At 34.4% G+C, this 22,015-nt stretch overlaps 2 protein-coding genes across 2 annotated transcripts; one reads left to right on the plus strand and one right to left on the minus strand.

Moving 5' to 3' along the window:
• Positions 1-434: 434 nt before the first annotated feature.
• On the minus strand, positions 435-10,916 carry LOC132713600 (adenosine deaminase-like). Its single transcript, XM_060696244.1, has 9 exons — positions 10,765-10,916; positions 9,476-9,537; positions 8,002-8,124; positions 7,344-7,600; positions 6,854-6,990; positions 4,512-4,583; positions 3,868-4,037; positions 3,003-3,129; positions 435-999 (listed from the first exon to the last, which is right to left on the minus strand). The coding sequence occupies exons 1-9, from the start codon at positions 10,816-10,818 to the stop codon at positions 898-900; spliced, it is 1,104 nt and encodes a 367-aa protein (XP_060552227.1). The 5' UTR covers positions 10,819-10,916; the 3' UTR covers positions 435-897.
• A 3,980-nt stretch (positions 10,917-14,896) lies between these two features.
• On the plus strand, positions 14,897-21,450 carry LOC132713586 (toll-like receptor 6). The gene is made up of 2 exons (XM_060696222.1): positions 14,897-15,117; positions 17,804-21,450. The coding sequence occupies exon 2, from the start codon at positions 17,828-17,830 to the stop codon at positions 21,443-21,445; it is 3,618 nt and encodes a 1,205-aa protein (XP_060552205.1). The 5' UTR covers positions 14,897-15,117; positions 17,804-17,827; the 3' UTR covers positions 21,446-21,450.
• Positions 21,451-22,015: the final 565 nt, after the last annotated feature.

The raw sequence follows: 22,015 nt of genomic DNA on the forward strand, positions 1-22,015 counted from the left end.
TAATCTTTCAATTCTTTCAAATTTTGTTATAAAATACACATTATGTCAGATCATGTGAAGCTGTCAAAATCTGCACGTCGCAGAGACGGCATACGGCAGGTCAAGGTCAAGTCATCTAAGGACCAGGAGTGATTGGTTAACCTGTCGTTACTAACCCGGGAGTGTGTGGTCCTACAAAAGGTCATTTTGATTAATGTCTTTAATGATTTTTTCGCCTTCTACTGCCATCTATAAACAAAGAGGTGGTACAAATAACCAGCTTGAACAGTCGCTGTGGAGGGTACAATACCGGATCGGCAAGTAGTGTATATATTCTGGCTAATAATTCATTCCGGTGGAAAGTATAAAAAAACGTAAAACAAACCAACAAATGCTTTGAAAATCACTGTTTATATACTAGTTAATCATCGCGACACAGTCACTGCTTAATATAATATAATCCTATCTTTTTGTGAAGACTTTTATATTGAAATTAAAAAAAATATATAATATGATACAACAATACAGTCATGTGTATCATTGTATATTATGATGTTTCAAATTAGCAAAATTTAGTTTGTTTCATAGTGAAGACTATTTAGCAAAAAATTATTAGATTAAATATCAGTTGTTCTATTAACTTTGTTCAATGTTATTGCTAATACGAATAAAGCTTTATTTTCTTTCTTTTTTCTTTTATTTGATCATTGATGCCATAATTGTTTGTGATTTATATGTCATTAAACATGGTCCTTGATTGGAATTAAAAGTTATTCTATTCTATTCTTTTCTGCTTATTAAGCTAAATGAAACAAGTTCAAAGATATGCCATGTAAAAACAAAATGTACATGTATGATGTAAATGGCTGTATCAACGGGAAGATCTTTATACATGTACATGATAGATTTTTTCACTTCTTATGTGTCCGTATCAATGTCACCGTAAATCTCAACAAGCTCTTTCAATATTTCCTTCTTCTCGTCGTCCGACGCAAAACAGGATTTGGCGGCATTGAAAATCTGTAAAAGATAAAATCATAATTATGTTCAAAGAATTCGAGAACGATACATGGACGCGCATTTACATAACAGAAATAATTATTAACAAGATGATGTCCGGCTTATGAAATTTACAGACTTGCGTTAAGTTTTACATTTCTAAAGATACTGTACGAGTAAACTAAAATTTAATGTTCTACCAACGTATCATTTGTTCTTTCATAGGTTAAAATTAGGACTAGTTATCTAAGAATCGCTAGCGCTGTGGGTTCAAACCCTGTCAGGGGGAAGCTGGTGTTTCCTTCAGCATGAAACTACTTAATGTATTGCTTAATTCCGGTAATGGATTCGATTTTGTCTGTATAAGCTAATATACAACTCGAAATTTGCTAAGGATAACCTTTTTGACATTGCATATTTCAGTCCTATTATCATCATATTAAAAACGATACACCTGTACCTCATAATCGTGTACTTAAGTTATCGATTTGTCATGTACACCTTGCACGATAAGCACGTGGAAAAGCATACCCATGGAAATTTGGTGTTTTATGGCCATGTGCTTTCACTTAAACATGTACATGTAGCACTTCTCTTGTTTTATTGTAAAACTGTGTTCGAAATTAACAAACTATGGCAAATCGACAGGTTAGACGTCGTCTTAGTGAAGATGAGTTGAACAGGGTTATTGGAATGTTTAAGGCTGGCCATTCACAAAAACACGTTGCCCATGTTCTTGGGGTCTACCAGAGCGTTGCCTCCAGGATGTGGAACCGATTCCAAATGACTGGAAATGTATTGCAGGGCCACGCAGGAGGTCGGGAACGTTCAACGACTCAAGTCCAGGACAGTTATGGGAATTGTGCCAATCATATATTAAGATAAATACAGAAAACAAGTGTGAAGTTTCAATTCAATCTCCTCAGTAGTTATGGAGATACCAGCTTACAGCAAAAACTTAACCAAGAATTTCTAAGTCGAAAAGGGGGCATAAATATGCAACAAAGCATATCAGAGTTATGGTACTTAAGCCAATCATGTTAGATCTTCACAGACAACAAGCGTGTGAAGTTAGCCCCCGCTAATTAGCGTGTTTTCGCTCCACGCCTCCACTATCTTAACTGTTAATTCTCGACTTTTCGCTTGGCGGGGTCGCGGGGCGAAACAAGAATGGCACAAATCTGTGGTGGCTGATTTGGAACGCTTTTGTGCGTCGTGTTGGCGCTAGCGCTAGCGCTACAGGACAAAGCGCCAAACGGCGCGTTGTCAGACTTTCGTCTTGTCGTCCTGTCGCTAATGATGTACGTCAAACGGCGCGTTGTTGTGCGGCGTGTTGTCGCTCGGTTAAAATGACAAATCTTACAAGCCAATCGACAAGGCGACATCGCGACGCACGACAACTCGACGTTTGGCGTGCTTCGCCCGAGACAGGACGACAAGACGACAAGACGACAGCGCGTCGTTTGGCGCTTTGTTGTGTTGTTGCTAGCGATAAGACGAAAAGGCGATAACGATATAGGCTGCGTTATCGCTATCCGGTATCGACAACACAAAGGGCAATGTTCCGAATCAGCCACCATACAAATCAGCCACTAAACACGTTATAAACGATTTGTAAAGGCTATTATGTCTCAAAAGCAGCAAGGCAATTGTTATATAGTAATATCTTTTATAAACAAGACCATGTAATACATAGATCCCTGACCTGCCAAATTTCTTATGATCATATTAGTGTATACAATAAGAATTTCACCACGACATAGTTGTTAACAAAAGAGCACATGTCACTGTTTGTAGGTAAAATTTTTGTTATTCAAATGAAAGGTCAGAGTAATGATCCATCAATATGCCAATGTATAGTAATATATTTACTTTAAAATCGCTTTCCTCAATTAAATAAAAATAAATTAGTCATAAATGTGTGTATATATGAGGTATATAAGAACATGTGTCATTATAATCCAATGAAAATTGAAATTACAAACTTGAGGTACTCGCAAAACTATAGACTTATTTTTTCTTACAGATGTGACAATATGTTTGTCCGTCAGTCCCATATCTACGGCAGCATTATAGTCGTCTAACAGACAGCTATCAAACACAAAAGGGTCGTCTGAATTCAAAGAATAGTTCGCCTTATCCTCGGCAAACCTGTGTGGATAAATCAAAAATGTTCAAAACATGTGAACAAACTAAATGTGTTCAGTCAGTTTTAATGTTACATTTTTTCTTGACAAAGGAATATATCAACATCAACAAAAGTAGAAGTAAAACAGTAAGAATAAATCGTAAACTATTCTATTACGTTAGATAACCTCAAATAAGGAAGTGGTAAGATTGGAAGATTTTAAAGGGACCCCACTGAAGTTTTTTGACATTGCGGAACTGGTAACATCGAGGTAAATGTTTCTATTGATGAAGGTCTATACCAATAACTTGTGTGCATAAATTCACAACATTCGCTCACTCCGTCTTATCCAGAACAATATTAGTCTAATTGGGAAAAATGACCCAAAATTGAAAAGCGTTGTAACGCCTTTACTCAAAACCGGCTTATAAAGGCATAAAATACGATTTGAAATTCATCTCTGAGCATATTTCTTAATTATCTTTCGGATAGTTTCCTGATTTAAGAGCTCAAGTTGGTCTAGATAACAAATTGAAATTTTAAGTTTGAAGGGTTTTTGACCTCAGTGGAGTTATTTTAAGGTCGTCTTATTATCCAATGGTAGCAGGGTCTTTCAAAGACTCTGTTGTTATAAAATATAAGCTAGACTTATCAGCTAAATAAAACAACCGAATTCAGTACAGTATTTCAGTGTAAATTTGTAACAAAATAAATAAATAAATAAATAAATAAAACAACCAAAAACAGAAGGTTACCTTTACCTTACTACAGGGTGTTTATGAATATCTTCCGGCACGGCTCCAGTGCATATGCTCGAGATAGGGCATGTTTCTAAGTGCACGTGTTTTTCGCGCACTTCTTTATATATTTTCTCATCCTCGAGTACGCGATATCCGTGCCCTATTCTCTCAGCATGTAAATCGTCAAGTGCCTATAATCACAGAGTACCTTTTGGTTAGTGATGTTTTTATTGTCTGAGACTCTTCGGTACTGTTTTCATGTAATCAGTTTCCACGAGTGTTTTAGCTTGGCCCAAAATATAGGTGAAATAAAAAAAAACCTCTTTGTTTCAATTACATGTAATGTTTCAAGTATTTGTTGTTTTCAAAAATATTTTGACAAAATTCCATATTTCATTTATTTACCTACGTAAAAAACGAAGAATGCCGATGTATAGTGTGCACTTTCACTGAACAGGTAGAATAGAGCAAGTGCATGATAATGGTGTCGTTTGGTAATTAAACATTTGACATTCAAACACTTAAATATTCGACATTTGATGAACAATACACACTTTCCATCTCTCACACCTTAAACAAATGGAGAGTATCAGAAACCTATTATGACAATATAGTGACAGTTTTTTTATTAGTAGAATTTTTAAGCTTCAAAATAAGTCAAATACCTCTTTCACGCTGGCTGCTGTTCCTGCCTCACCGGCGTGGACTGTTATATGAATTCCGAGTTGTTTGGCACGCTATAAAACAAGATGGTAATAATAATTGGCATTATCATGCGAAATCTTGTATTTTAATAATGCTTTTTATTAGAGGGGAGATAATTATGTCCTATTATAATGTTCATTGGGTTATACTAGTTTCCTCCCTTTTGAAGTCAGGTGTCTCTTGAAAGGTAACGGCTGTTTTTCATTTTGTTGAGTATTTTCACATCATAATGTTTAATTTAAACGATCAAAACCCACCCTGTCCCTCCCTAATGATTTTCTGCCTTTGTTGTGCTTTCTTAATTTATATTTTCAGATGTATCTATGAAGAACTTTCATCATGGATGTATTTCATTGAAACAAAACGTCATGGCTGGATTTACAATGTGACTGTTGACATTTGAGACAAGTGCTTACAGACATTATTATTTAGTAATATTAAGTTAGTTTCTGTTATTTGTTATTTCTCTTCCGAGTGTCCGGAGTGAAATCAACATTCTAAATTTCTTGTATATGACATTATATATGTATCAGTCAGTCATTATATCATTACAATATATGTTTAAGGCATGACATTTGCCAGCACGTTGTCTCTTTTTCAAAATATAAAAATTCACTTCCGACTGCCCAGAGTGTAATCAGCCATATGGGCTTTAGTAAAATTCACTTCCGATTGTCCGGAGTGTAATCAGCCATATGGGCTTTTAGTCATATTGTAATCATTATACTAATTGTATTTCCGATTATCCGGAATACATATCCAGCCATTGGACAAAATTCTGCCAAAACCATAGTAAATAGTTTTTAATCTAAAAATTTTGGTTGTTATATATATATTTATCTTTTCTATCTTAATAATTCTCTGATGCATGCTTGTTGTATAATGTTCACTAAGTATCAACATGTCTGACAAATATATTTAGGATATTCATTTTTTTTCTTTAAATACACGATTTATTTTCATCAGGTGATATGAAATAAATGAATAATGATGACTGGCGGTAGCCACTAGTGAAATATGATAATTTTACCATGAGATGAAAATAAATCCCGTATTTATAGAAAAAAATGTTCTGTTTATTATATACTTTTTTCTTTTCTTTGACATTAAAATTTGAAAAACTTCTCCTTCACTTCTGTGTGTTGGTTGAATTTAGATGACAGTAGTTCGGTGAAAATACGGAAAATATGTTTCACTGCGGTGGGAAATAAATGAAAATGAAAATACGCATTTCATTACATCATTTTTTCTTAATATTTCATTTCTAAGTATATAATAAAAATTCATATACAGTAGTTTTCTCCTGCGCATCGGTCGAATGTTTCACTATCGCTCACTGTCTGAAGCAACCCGAGTACAGTCGACCCTCGTTATCTCGAGGTCATCGGGACCGTCCAAAAATATCGAGATAACGAAATGTCGAGATAAATATATAAGGTTTGAACAAGGCAGTAACTGATTTTTACAAAGGCACGTGTATACATTAAGTCAAATTCATTTAAAGTATCATATCTCCATGTCTTGGTTTCTTCAGCCTAATATACCAAAGTTGATATATATATTCAAAGACATGCTTGCAGAAATTTGTGACACTTTTTATCGCATATTTTCATCAAAATATTGCCGAAAAAAATATTATTCAAAAAGTGAAAATATATATTATTAATAAATACAGTGCAGTGCTTTAAACAAAATGAGAGAGATGGTACATATGACAGGGAAAAAACAACAGCAAAGAGGTAACCCGTGCCGCTAAGAAACCGAAAGTAAGTTGTTTTTATTACCTTAAAATGCGTTTTTGACTATTTATATTTTTCCAAAGATAATATAAAATGATTACATGTTAAATGTATTATGTGTAAATTATCAAATCATTGGTTTATTTTGGCGAAAAAACATCGTGATTTTGTGTAGCTTTGAGAAACGTTGAATTAATGAAATTTAACAGCCCGGAAAAGTAAAAATGCCATCATTGAAACCTCTGTTCCAGAAGTATTCATGTGCATGTAATTATTTTTGTTAAATCTTATCAAGTGGGTGTCAAACGTGCAACACCGTCGCCTAGAAATTGACAACGGGATATTTTCTTAGGGAGCTTTTCATATTGCCATTAATGTAACCTTATTAACAGGAACCTTTTTTGTTTATCTTAATTGTGATCACACTCCAAATATGACAAGAAGACTTTAAAATGAAATTGTTGCATTTCTTAAGTTATACTCGTACATGTATATATCTTTAACCAGTAATTAAATCAAATAAAATATTAAAATATTGACTAAACACAACATAATTTTCTTACATTGAAAGCCTTTTTATGACCCTCATGGACAAATTCTACACACACACTTTCATCATTACTCCCTCCGGCGATATCTATGGCAACGACGCCATCTTGTTTGAATTCCTCCGCCAAATCAACAACTTCCTCCGACCAATCTGTAAGTATATATCTCTATATAAAACATATAATCTTTAAACATATGACATATAGTCTCGGAAATTGATCAATACAGGAACTTTTACAGCTACTATTGTTCATTAAAATACATCATATTTTTCTACTATTCCCGAGCAAAGATACGTTCACGCTAAAACAAAATAAGGAAAGAGTGAGTAGTGTTATAAATACGTGTCCCAAAATCCTATTCGTTTGTGAATAAACAAATAAAAGACTGTCACAGCATATGACCACAGAATGGCAAATATATATTATGTTGTGTTACCGTAACATGCCAATGTTTTAATTCATACCATTAAAATACATATTATAATTCCTGCACAACAATTACCTGGTCTGTGCCGTATGCAACATAAAATTGTCTTCACCCTTATTTTGAAATCTTCCATTCCCTTCTTAGTAGCTACATTTACTAGCTGGACTACTTCGTGGGGCGTAAGATCGCCGTGCTGCAATGCGTACTCTGGTTTTGGCTCACTGTTAGCCAAAAGATGTGGCGAGTATCTCGCTTCAACATATTTTATGTTATTTCGCGCACTGTCCTCACAAAATTCATACACCAGTCTAGATATTGCTTCTCGGTCTCCGCTGAAAAAATTAAATACATTCGTCCAAAAAACATGATCAGGAGAAGATTTTCTTTACGAATGGCACTGATATACATGTACAAAATATTGTACATGCACTGTACATGATGATGATGATGATGATGATGATGATGATGATGATGATGATATCTTTGCTGTGTTTATTAATTTCTAATCAATCATGTGTTTTTGCTGTATGTTCTATTCAAATATATTTAAAAAGCACATACACTTACCTTGAATAAAAAAGCCATTTTGTTATAAATATAAATATGTTAAAAATAGTAGGAATGGTCTTTTTATTATTAATAACATTTGTTTACATTGATTCTGTATAATTTAACGTGTGTGCGTGCGTGCGTATGTGCGAACAAGAAAGAGAGATAACTAAACTGAGCTTACGCTATTATAGGCATGAATATAACGAACGACGACAGGACCTTGTAGAGGGAATGGGCGTGGTACACACATACATTCTTACGGAAATCCTCGATGCTGGTAACTTTAAGGTCTATCTTCCTACGTCTACAACATGAAAAGAAAACCTCATGATTAACGAAACATTATATGAATTAAATTAAAAAATCCATTTTCGTATATAGCAATTTACTGTATTTACAAGACTCCTAGAACATTAAAGGGACTCCACTAAGGTATTTTTGTCATGACGGGACTGGAAATAATTTTTTTGAGAATTACGCTCCATTTGATGTAATTTATCTAGATCAAAAAATTGTGTGTAAAATTTCAGATAGTTCGCTCCAGAATAATTATTTCTATTGCGCAAAATGACCAAATATTGAAAAGCATTATAACGCTTTTCAGTCAAATCGGGCTAAGAATAGCACAATTACTCGATTTTAAATTTAATCTGAGTAAAATTTTTAATTGTCTTTTACATATCTTTTTGTTTTAAGTGCTCCAGCTGATCTATGTAAATAAATTGAAATTTTATTTTTATGCTTTCGTACTTCAGTGGAGTTCCTTTAATGGCATCGATCTTGTAATATAAATATAGAATATAATGCTGTTGACTATCTATTGATAGAACCCCTAGCAGTCCGGTCAGCTCAATAGGTAGAGCTCTGGACTGTGAATCGGGTGACCCAGGTTTGATTCCCGGACGGTGCAGGTCACTTTCCTATAATCTTTTTTACGGTCATTCGCACTGTACCTCTGCTCCAGTATGTACAGCTTGCGAAAGTGAGGGCAACTATAGTGCTGGTAAACACAGGAGTTCGAGACATTTGCTTTGCCAATAATGATCAATTATCATGAACTCATCTCCCCTTAATCATCAAGAACAAAAGCAGCTAAATGCATGTTTACTCGTAGTTGATTTCGAAATTTTCTTGGCACTAAACATGTCGACCTCACAATTTTAAGGTATTTTTCACTATCGTAAATGAAGACAGATGGCTCAATATTTTTAACGGTTACTGAAAGATTACCTGCATGTATAAGAATGAAAATATGTCTTATTCTATAACTATGCGAGAGCAAAATGTTCACCGGGGTATTACGCGAATTATATACCTTGTATAATATTTTATACAGTAAACGGGGGCTGGATTCTTGAGGATGAAGGGGAGATTTTTAATGATAATTTCATTAGTATTTACATAGCAAATGTGCCGAACGACTGTGCTGATAAACTGCTTGACAGCCTGTCGAGGAACGATGCGGTGCCTGAACTGTGCTGTGGTAAAGTCAATGAGGCTTACTTTCGTGATCAGGAGTGAAAACTACAAACACCACCATAGAACTACAATCTCTTAGAATATTGAAGTGTCACACTTGCAATGAAAGGGGAAATTACTGTGTAAATATTGCAACAGCATATTATCTCCCTTGACTTATTATACAATAATCTCACCTGGCAATGTCATAAACAGAAGACAGTCTGAAAGCTCCATCTAAATGCACATGCAGCTCTACCTGAAAAACAGAACAACAACAAAATTATTATTGTACACACAGTGATATCACCTTTGTAACATGAATTACAAAAGACACTAGTTTAATATTCTTCTGGTGGCTACCCAGCGCGACCATTGCAGAAATCATGGTCTGCACTGTCCGGTTTATAGTCAGATATTATTTTTAAAATGATGAATCGTTTTTCCAGACTAAATAATATTAACATGTTAAGTGTAAAAAAAAAACTTGGAATATTTTTTTAAAACTTCTTATTAACTTGAGAATGAGCTGATGACAGCGGTAACTAGCACGTCACGGACAAAACAGCTATATTCTACGGTAATATTATTTCAAATTATTTTTGCGGGGGGAAATGTGGATGACAAGAAATCTGCGTCGCGTATACCACGTTGCTATAGACACATATGAGAGACATTTTACACTGACAGCATTCGGGGAGGATTTAGAGAAATAATGACGCATGTTTACAAAAACTTACATTTTATTCCATGCTGCAAAATAGTTCGCATTAAGATTTGATTGTTATGTTATCAATACGGTCTCAAGTTCCGAGTTACCTTAATTGATGCTATTTTTTTTTCATTTTCTTATAGAATATTAGAATATATTTTATTTATCCTCTTCATTCGCTCTTATGTTTTTGGGGACGATCCATAAACTTGTACTGTTATCTGTTGTACAAAAACGATGTAGATTTACGAAGAAGTCCTTTAATTGACTGGTTGTTATTTGCATAGACTGTACCAGTTATCTGCCAACATATAATAAATAGCTACTTCTCCTATACAACTAAATTACAATAACTGGTGTTGATATGATGTGTTAATCAAACGTGCATCACACTGATTTTAAAGAGCTTATTATGATTATTAATAAGATACTCAAAATATAATAATGTCTTAATACAAAAAAATTACAATGATACTCATGCTATACAAATTATTCTTAATTCATAATATTATGCGTACAAACTGTCATAATAGAATAAGAATATTAGCTAGTATGTTAGAATATCAACGCAACAACACAAAATACGAATTGGCGAATATTCCCTTACATAAATTATATTAAGTACTTTTCTGAATCAATCGCATATTATTACAAGAATGGTGTTAGTTTGAATTATTTTCTATGTCATATAACTGAAACAAAAAAGTCAAATATATTATAAAGATACAGGCATTAGTAACCGCTACACAGTAACAAAAATAAAAGGAATAATACCTTGTACGGGAAATTATCCTTTGTTGGATTTACCCTCTGTCGTTTTTCGTCCATGGTTATCTAAATTAATGTAGGTCATGGATAATAGTCGCTGGACGGTGACACATTCAATTAATTTCTACCCGACCACCGCTTGCTGTAAGCCAAGATAATTTAATATCATTACAAGACGCTTTTAATTATGGGGCACACCATCCACATTTTTAATCGGGTAACTACAGGAATTGAAAGACATGTACTATTTTCGCGTCATTCGGGACGTCACAATAACCTTTGACTTTATACAGAGATATGAGTTCTACCACGTGGTTTTAGATGTAAACAAAAACCAAAACCGGGATTGCGATCTTTAATAACATATGACTAATGTATATATTTTACATACATAGGAAGATAAAGTCTAATTCGGTAAAATTGTTATTGAAAATATGTCATTCAATTTAAGAATCCCCACTGATGATACGAATTATTGTCAACAATGATGTATCATGAATATACATGTATACATGAAATAATGAAGTACAGTGTATATAAATTATGTACTGTTTACTTTTATATCAATAAATTTACTTAATGTATGTGGACTTTTACTTGATATATTGGAATAAATGTAGCTAACAACTCCAAGTAATAAATCACTATTTGATTTTTTTTCCGAAAACTGAAAGGGCCGAAAAGATGCGATTGTCTTCACCGAAGAATAAAGAACAGGTTCCTACCATTTTTGGAAATGCTAAAATTGTAGGCATGTGTGAACTTCTAAACTACGGAATGCCGTTAGGGCCATCGCCTATGAATGTGTTGATCTAAAACGCGATAGTCGATAGTACGATGGTGAAAACGCGAAATCACGAAACTACGATGGTGAAAACGCGAAAGCACGATGATGAAAACGCGATAGTACGATGATGAAAACGCGACAGTACGATACTACGATGATGAAAACGCGATAAACTATCGTGTTTTCACCATCGTACTGTCGCGTTTTCACCATCGTAGTTTCGTGATTTCGCGTTTTCATCATCGTACTGTCGAGTATCGCGTTTCAGATCAAACCATTCATAGGCGATGGCCCTAACGGCATTCCGGAATGCGTTAGGGCCATCGCCTATGAATGTGTTAATTCTGAAAACGCGATAGTCGATAGTACGATGGTGAAAACACGAAATCACGAAACTACGATGGTGAAAAACGCGATAGTACGATGATGAAAACGCGATAGTACGATGATGAAAACGCGGATAGTACGATGATGAAAACACGACAGTACGATGGTGAAAACGCGATAGTACGATGATGAAAACACGACAGTACGATGATGAAAACGCGATAGTACGATGGTGAAAACGCGATAGTACGATGATGAAAAACACGACAGTACGATGATGAAAACGCGAAATCACGAAACTACGATGGTGAAAACGCGAAATCACGAAACTACGATGGTGAAAACGCGACAGTACGATGGTGAAAACACGAAAGTTTATCGCATTTTCATCATCGTAGTATCGTACTGTCGCGTTTTCATCATCGTACTATCGCGTTTTCATCATCGTAATTTCGCGTTTTCACCATCGTAGTTTCGTGATTTCGCGTTTTCACCATCGTACTATCGACTATCGCGTTTCAGATCAACACATTCATAGGCGATGGCCCTAACGGCATTCCGTACTAAACACCGTGTCCAATCGTCAATGTTAATACGTAACAGGATCAGTATATCTAACATCACATAATACGTTAAAGGGACTCCACTAAGGTTTTTCTTTTACATGACGCGGTTAGAGAATAATGTTCCTTTTGATGTAGGTCTAGACAAATAAATTGTGTGCAAAAGCTCAGATCATTCGCTTACTTCTTTTATCAGAATAAGTATTCTTATTGTATAAATTACTAAAAATTGAAAAGAGTTGCAATGGTTTTTGCCCAAATAAGGCTAAGAATTGTATAAAAATACGATTTGCATTTTATTTCTCAGTATATGACTTAATTATTTTTTGCATATCGTTCTGTTTTAGTGCCCTAGCTGATCTATGTTCGAAATCTTATGTTTTTAAGGAAATCACTTTTTTACTTAAGCATATGGATGAAAACGTTCTGCACGTTACATGAAAATATTCTTACGTATATTATAAATAGCATTATTGTATTACAATTGTGATTTACATTAAAAAATGAAAATAAACATGACCAGCCGAATTTTTATGTTTGCTTAATCATTAAATCTCGTTGCACGAAAATGATAAGAAATCAAGACACATAATGAATTTGACCGAATGTTTCCCTCTAGAAACTGTGCCACTTTCTTGTATAATCGTCTTTTCGGCAAATTTGCATTGTCCTTAGCAAAATGCAACGACACGTTTTCCATTTTCTTTTTGTCGCATGGCGGGACGAAAAGAGATAGCGAGCGAAAACCACTAAAATACTCTTGACGCGAGGCGCCTTCTCTTGTCATTCTGTCGTGCGGCGCATGGATTTGCTGTCATCCTTTGGTGCAGCGCCTTGTCTTGTTGTTTTGTTGTGCCTTGTCTTGCCATTCTGTCGTGCGGCGCATGGTCTTTTTGTCATCTTTTCGTCTAGCACCTTACCATGTTGTCATTTTGTCGTGCGGTACATGGTCTTGTTGTCATCTTTTCGCGCAGCACCTTGTCTTGTTGTCTTGTGGTGCCTTGTCTTGCCATTTTGTCGTGCGGTGCATGGTCTTGTTGTAATCTTTTCGTGCAGCACCTTGCCATGTTGTCATTTTGTCGTGCGGTGCATGGTCTTGTTGTCATCTTTTCGCGCAAGACCTTGCCATGTTGTCATTTTGTCGTGCGTTGTATGGTCTTTTTGTCATGTTTTCGCGCAGCACCTTACGATGTTGTCAATGTTTCGTGCAGTGCATGATCTTGTTGTCGTCTTTTCGCCCAGCGCCTTGCCATTTTGTCGTGCGTTGCATGGTCTTGTTGTCATCTTTATGCGCAGCGGCTTGTCTTGTTGTCTTGTGGTGCCTTGTCTTGTCATTTTGTCGTGCGGTGCATGGTCTTGTTGTCATCTTTTCGCGCAGCGGCTTGCCATGTTGTCATCTTGTCGTGCGGTGCATGGTCTTGTCATCTTTTCGATTTTTGATACTGGACAACAATAGGGGAGCCAATCCCAACAATAGGAATTAATGTAGATAATAGACGTTTTATAATAATAACATGTATGGTGTTAACAAATAATAAAGGCTTTTTTGTATATCAATACTATTGTTGTAATTAATATAGGGTATCTTGTCAAATTTAAATAGTTGATCAGGATCCTATTTGAGTAATTGTTTTTCCTATTACAACGCATCAATACCTAACGCTTAAAAGGACTCAACTGTGGGATTTTTTTACAGATTAATATTGATGTAGATATAGACCAATAACTTGTGTGCAAAATTTAAGGCCATACTCGTTTTGGTTTTTTCCCAGAATTGTAAAAAATGACCCAAAACTAAAAATCGTTCATTTAAATCTGGCTCATAAATGCATAATTACGCGCTTCAATTTAGAATTTAAATATCTTTCTTATTTTCTTTGCATATCTTTCTGATTTAAGTGTCTCAGCTGATGTAAGTACATGTAGTTTTAGGCTTTTTGTACCTCAGACGGTGGAGTTCCTGTAATATATTTACTTGCCACAATAAACGTTTGTGCACAAAGAACGTTTGATATAAAAATGACATTTTATTGCAGATGTATACAATTAAACATTTAGTTTATCGGTAAAGTTGATTTAGATATTATATTTATATTGTTATACATACGTAGCCGACAGTTATTCATTGTGTATAAAACTAGCATTCATTTTTACATTAAAACAAAACAAATAAAAGTTGATAAAATATATTTGTGTGTATGTCTTATAGTACTTTGCTGAGTTTATTAAAGTTTCAGTAAATATTTTAGTAGCCAGAACAAGCAGTTTTAACAAAAACCTGTAGGTATTTTATATCTTTATACACAATTATGTAATGTAAATGCATATATATATATTACTAATGTATTTTCTCATTCTAATATAGAAAGGCAGTATTTGTTTAAAAGATGTTTTACATATGATTTTATTCATTGATGAAACTATAAAAAATAATTTTCGTTACTCGCACTCCCCACCGCAACTCCGCCACTGCACTGAAACGCTCGCGGGAACTGACTGACGGGTGCAGCGAACCATAGGCAATCTATTTTGCATGGCCTTTACTTTAAAAGCCACTTGTCAAAACTTTGGAAATGTTCGGATGCGATCGTAAAACTTAAATGGACTTTTTAAATGTTTAAGGCTGAACAATAATGAATATCTGGATAATTATTGATTAGTGATTGCAGGAGTTCTCATCAGGTAGGCTTTTTACATGTATGATATTATGTCATAATAAGTTTATAACATCAGTTGCTGGTTAGAGTGCAGGTAAATAGTAAATACGTGTTTATTTTTAGCGTGTCAGTACAGAAGCCACCAAAAGTATGGACACATCGTATTTTCAGTAGTACGATAAATGTAAATATAAAACAGTAAATAATAACGAAAATATTTATATTTATTGTTAATGTTTGTGCTAATGTTACAAAAATACCGTCACTGTATATAATAGTAATTAAACTACCGGTATAAAAGATATTACTTTGACGGAGAGACTTAATAGTAGTTTGTAAGCGGAGTAAAACACATTTTCGATTTGATGTCAGATGTTAATAATGACTTAGTTGTTTTCTTTTTATGGTAAACTTTGTTTTCTCTATATTATATATATGTAATGTTATGGTATTATGAAATCTTTCCTTAACACCTGTTTATATTTACATAAACAATAAGTTAGTACTGTTCAAAGACCAATTACACATATGTTTTAAAAGATGGTTATTATAACGAAAATTTAACTAATGTTACATACAAGTCTAAAATTGATATTGATCCATATATAAAGTTTACAATTATTCAGTTATGAGATATCAAAGTAATGACTATAATACGTTCATGGGTTCAAACCCAATCAAGGGCAAGTCGTTGTATCCTTGAGCAAGAAACTTTACACTCATTGCTCAGTACTGGTTGGTTCCAGGAACGGATTCGAAAGTGTGTCTATAAGCTTATAGCTTCCTACACAATCGAACTAAAATAAATTCTGTATAAACCAATACGTTCGTTGACAAAACTAACCAAAAAAGAGTTTTGTATGCGCTAAAAAAATTTCCTATTTCAAACTTTTGGACGGTACTGTAGCATGATAAACTTAGCATGAATAACAGCCGCCGATAAGAATGTAAACAACCACAACGATAAGCAAGTTAAAATCTCAATTGAAAAATCTGTTAACTTGTGTTTATATACATGTACACTGTTTGTTAACTTCTTAACCTACTTTAACATATGCAGACTTTGACCTATATATAAAATGTAGAAATACGTATTTTAGTGTACATGAAAAGTATGTGCTACTGGACAGAGCATGGTGTATTAACGTTTTATGAAGAAGAAAAAACATATCAAGCCTGGATGGAGCTTGCAAACATCTCTCTAGACATCCCCGCCCCCCCCCCCCCCCCCCCCCTAACACACACCACCACCACCACTGCTACACTTTTAAACTTTCTTTCATGCTAATTTTGTTTTTTTCCCCCGCAAATATACCCAAATATATTGATATAATAACCGTTTAGCAAAGAGATCAGCTGCAGATGATTGCATTTTGAAATGTTATGTCAATTAGAGCTTGTAGAGTTTTAGAATACAAGGGTGAAACATTTTTGTTATTTTTTGTTATAAATTCGTTTTAAATCAAACGAAATCTTCAGACTTTTCTGATTAATATGTCTTAGGTTTTTATGTCGAACAATTAATTATGTAAGAACATTTGTCTTCTTTCTTCACAAGTCACTTTGCTTTACAGTGTATTACACTTTACAGAATCTAGTTGACTATATTCCAATCCTTTTTAGTTTACAAAAGGTTATCAGGTAAATTCGGTAGTTTTTGAACACCTCACAACTTGAAGATTCCGATGATGATAACATTTATAATATGTCATTCGGCGTCACTTCGTTAATATTGTCAGGTGCATTGCTTTAATTGTCGGACGTCTGTCATCATTATAAAATGTATATTGAGCCCTAGGGCAAATGGACAATGTTTAATGAAATAAAATTCTACGTTGAACAAAATATTGTGAGTAGTGAACGTTCATGAGTAAACAATTAATACATATATAGAGGTAAACCTTGTTCAGGTGTAGAATACATACCAGCAGTAATTTAAAGGCCCATTATGCCTCAGAAATGTTATAATTTTACTTCTCAAAAACTTATTTTGGTTTCTTGTAACAGTTTTCAAAAATATACGCATTTGCTTAATAATCTATCTTTTGCATCTTTAGCTCCGTTTATGAATAGGGAAATAATCGACGAAAAGAAACACTGATACTGTTAATTTCATTTAGAACAATTTAATTTTTTTCCTATTTAACAAGGTATTCTGAAATTTGATGTTTGTCGCCAGACGGGCGTTAACTTCTACATTTCTCAATTTTCGCAACACTGTACATAAAGTCCTTAAATGTTGAGGTGCAAATTGATAGGACCTTAATGATTGGACTTTTTAAGTTAAGCTAAAATATGGCCCTTTGTTTGAGTTATTTCATACATCATTAATATATTCTTTTCTGTGAGTAATTCTTCCTTCAATTATTATGGTATTTAAACCAAAATTTTACATACCTGCTGTCACAAAGTGCACCTTGCAAAAAGGAATTAATAAGGAGTTTAATAATATTTCATAGTATAAATATACACACAATATACAAATTCACAATTTATCAAGTGTACATACAAAGGGATTGTGCTAAATGTTCTAGCAACATAACAGTAGGCCCTTAACTGAGGATGCGCTTTTTGTCCACAAGACCTTCAAACATTTCTAAATGGATTTCAAGACATTATTTTTATATTATATCAACCTGCATTTGTAACAATTCCTGTCGCTGGGTGTTTGTTTCTTTTGTTAAATTATATTATTTTTTACATATTTTCAGGAACCCCTGGTTGGAGTTTCAGCTATGTTTGGACTTCGGCTGCTTTCACTTCTGGCATGTGTTACCATGGTAACGGGTGATGACAATTTTAATGAAACTTTTCACGTCTATCGACTGGACTCTACAGTAATAACCTATGAGTATCCATGGCAGCCTTCTTCGGAATGCTTCTACGACCAACGTTTAGATATGCTTACATGCGTGAAAAATCATCCATATGCGAATGTAACATCAGTATGGAAAGAATCACCAGAAGATGTCTTATACATAAGCGTGAACTGCCTTTCACGAGGACAATACCGTAAAAATGCATGCATTTGCAAGTCTTCAGCGGCTAGTTCAAAGGATGGCTCCGATAGGGAGTCGTATATTCCTTGTCAGCTGAGGCGATTAGACGAAGGTATCTTAAAACGTCTGGTTAATTTAGAAGTTGTTGATCTGTCGTTTAATCAAATAACAACAGTCTCTCGGCGGGCATTTACTGGATTAAAGAAATTGAAATATTTATCGCTTAACAATAACATGATAAAAGAAATACCGTCAGGACTTCTCTGTCAGACTCCAAACTTGGAATATTTGGGATTTAGTGAGCTTGTTTTGACTTCGTATCCAGATCAGAGTTTTAGATGTAAAGGAAATTTTACCAGTTTGAAAGTGATGGAAATAAGAGGAGGAAAATTTACAGATATACCAGACGATGCTCTGGACCATCTGCCTGCGCTGCAGTCGTTAGATTTGAGTTTTACTCACATCACGCAAGTAAAGAAAAGGGCTTTCTCCGGAAGTCGTTTCTTAGAATTTTTAGACTTGTCGAATTGCAACATATCTAGTATATTTCCATATTTCTGCGATTATTTACCACATATTTCACGCCTGTATTTGCATGACAACAATTTTACGACATTTGATTTTACGACAGTCGAAAAATGTTCTTCCTTGACCCACCTTGACCTTTCTTCAAATTATATTGGTACGTTGTCAGGTAATATGACTCATTTGAAGGCACTAACCGCGATTAATCTAGGGTTTAATAGACTTGAATATTTAAACATGACTTTTAAAGGGCTAGACAATCTGACTGCCTTTTTCTTAACTCACAATAATTTAACAACCCTGCATGATCACATGTTTGAGGGGTTGCTTAATTTGATTATTTTGGATATATCAGGAAACAGAATCAACGATAGCACAAACTTTGATTCCGTCTTTGGTGACCTTGAAAATCTGCACTTACTTGACCTTAGTTTCAACAATATTAATACGGTTTCAGACAAAGCCTTTTCAAGCTTACAGACATTGAAGCAGTTACTTCTTAATCAAAATTCTTTAGACAAACTACAGCCATTATCGTTTAATGGTCTCACTTCTCTCGACCATCTAAGTTTGGACAATAACCGTCTGTCAACACTTCCAGACGACATTTTCAAGCCGTTTATATCCGAAAATGAAACAATCCTGAGTCATTTGACGATGAGCTACAATAAATTGTCAACATTATCAAACATTGCCAACTGGCCAAAAACTAAATATCTTGATATATCAAATAATAATTTAGAGTCAGTACCATCAGCTTTAGATTATTCAAAAATGGAAGTGCTCAATGTTTCACACAACAAAATTGTGTCGTTCTTTGGAAAACAAGAAAATCTGATAGCTGACTTTGCAAGCATGACTTCAATCGACTTATCATATAACGCTATAGTTGATATTGACACGACTAAACTCCGTACAATGACCAACCTGACTCATATGAACGCCGAAAGTAACAAACTGGATTTTGTTCTCAACAGTGCAACCTTTAAAAGCATGGGAAACTTGAAGGATTTGAACCTAGCAAATAACAGTATTCATTCTATTGATAACCCTTTCAGTGCGGGTTCATTGCAAAATCTTACTGTTCTGAATATTTCAAGGAACTTGATACAAAATTTAGGCAATTTGTCGCAGAATTACAATGGATCGATGCTAGAAACAGTTGACATGTCAAAATGTAATATTTCAACTATTGGAGAACACACGTTCCGAGGTTTACTCAAACTTAAGAGTGTGGATCTGCGTGAAAATGTTATTGAAACTTTCCCGCCATTTTTGGCCGATGTATCAACAAACTATAATATTGTCGATAATCCTTTACTTTGTGCATGCAACATGTCTTGGTTGAAAGAAATGTATGTAAACTTTACGGAGGAAAGTAAAAAGGTTCCAGTAGCTAATTATAAAGTTTCCAAGTGTAGAGTTTATACTGAACAAGCTGTGTACATTCCAACGGATTTAAAGCGTCAGCAATTTCTGTGCCCGGATGTAGATGATTGTGACTCGCAATGCTCGTGCTTTAAAACAAATTTGAACGGAAACATTACAATTATTGAATGCCGTCATAACTTAAGTGTCATGCCAAAGTTGTCCCCGAAAGCGCTTTCTATATTTCTGGACGGAAATGATTTTGTTGAAAGGACATCGCTGTCAGAATTGTTGAATTTAACGGAAATGGAAGCCAAAGAATTATATATGAATAAAAGTAAAATATCATACTTAAAATCGGAATACTTTTCTTCATTTGGGCGGCTAGAAATTTTAGATCTTGCTTTTAATCTATTGACAACTTTGCCGTCTGGAATATTTGAATCTCAGACAATGCTCAAGCAATTGTATATGAATGACAATTTATTACAAACAATTGAAGTAAACGTGTTTAATAATTTATACAGCCTCAAAGAACTTGATATAAGTGGAAACAATTTGGTGGTCTTATCACCTACAACTGTAACAGAGCTATCTGATTTGGACTATATGAGATATTATTTTCTTGCACGAAATAAATGGACTTGTGGCTGCGCAAACCTTGGTTTCAAAGACCTGGTTGATGACGTGCAGAATAAAATACGTGATAGAAACTCACTTGTCTGTGAACAAGGAACCTTGAAGAAAGAAATACGATACATGCCTAGATCTGATTTTCTTTGTTCAGTCAAAGACAACTCAAAAGATTCAAAGAAAACGATTTTTATACTTGTTATTGTTGTTATTTGTATAGTGTTGATTTTGTTGGCTCTGTTTGTATACTTCAGACGTGAAGTGTTGTCTGTTTTGTATTATTTAACCGGATGTCACATACCTGGTAAAGCCAGATATATCGGAGTTCAGTTTGATGCATACCTGACCTTTGATCCTGCCGACCAGCACTGCTCTACTTACGTTCAAACCATACTGATGCCAAAATTGAAAAACAATTCTTTTAATATTCAGACATCATCAGATGTGATTCAAGACTTGGAAGTCACCAGAAAAGTGATCGAGGACAGCCGCTGTACTATATTCATTATAGACAAAAATTTTGCGACAAATTCATTTCTGTTGGACACATTTCTTATAGCTACTGAGAGACACAGAGCTGAGAAACGTCATAGAGTCATAATAATTATACACGGTGACATTGACCTTTTAACATTAGAACCGGAACTTCTGAAGCGCATGCGCAAGGGAGATTACATAACGGCTAGATCAAAACTCTGGTGGCAGAGACTAGTTTATGAACTTCCGGAGCAGAATTCTGGTTTCCGGCATGGGTTAGAGAATGATGAAGATGATGTAGTTGTTTTCAGTTCACTTGCCGAGGACCAGAGCAAATATCAACAGTTTTAATAAATTGCATTTTAATAAATTGCATTAGGCAAGTAAATCTTAGACAGAATGCAAATAATAGAGTGGTTGTTGTATTATCACGCCAGTATTATGTTTGTTTGGAGTTGTTCAAATGGGCTTTTGCCCATGTACGTCATAGACAAAGGACAATATATTTAACATAATTATAGACAGACCAATCATTTCATGATAATGCTCCAGACAATATCACCCATTTTTCAGATGGAGACACTTTGATAATATGATTGTAATTTTTAAGACCACATCTTTATTAGTTTGCTAGAACCGAAAGTGATATGCTTTTTCAGTGTAGTCTGGCCAGGCCTGATACTGTATGCAACTTAATTGTTGTGCTAAACTGGAATTGAAATATCTTAAACTTTGAACTGACTGTTCCAAATGTTCCAAATACATTACACAAAACCAGAAGGTTCAGGGTACATATAACAAAACATGTTCAAATCTATATAATAAGTTGATAGATATTTTATATAAGATTTTTTGTGTGTTTCATAGAATTTAAACACCTAACACTTGTACATGTTGCCTTGTATGTCAAATCTGTTAGTA

This window comes from Ruditapes philippinarum, unplaced genomic scaffold (genome assembly GCF_026571515.1).
Source record: "Ruditapes philippinarum isolate M1 unplaced genomic scaffold, ASM2657151v2 ctg660_1_1_1_1, whole genome shotgun sequence".
NCBI classification, from domain to species: Eukaryota; Metazoa; Mollusca; class Bivalvia; order Venerida; family Veneridae; genus Ruditapes; species Ruditapes philippinarum.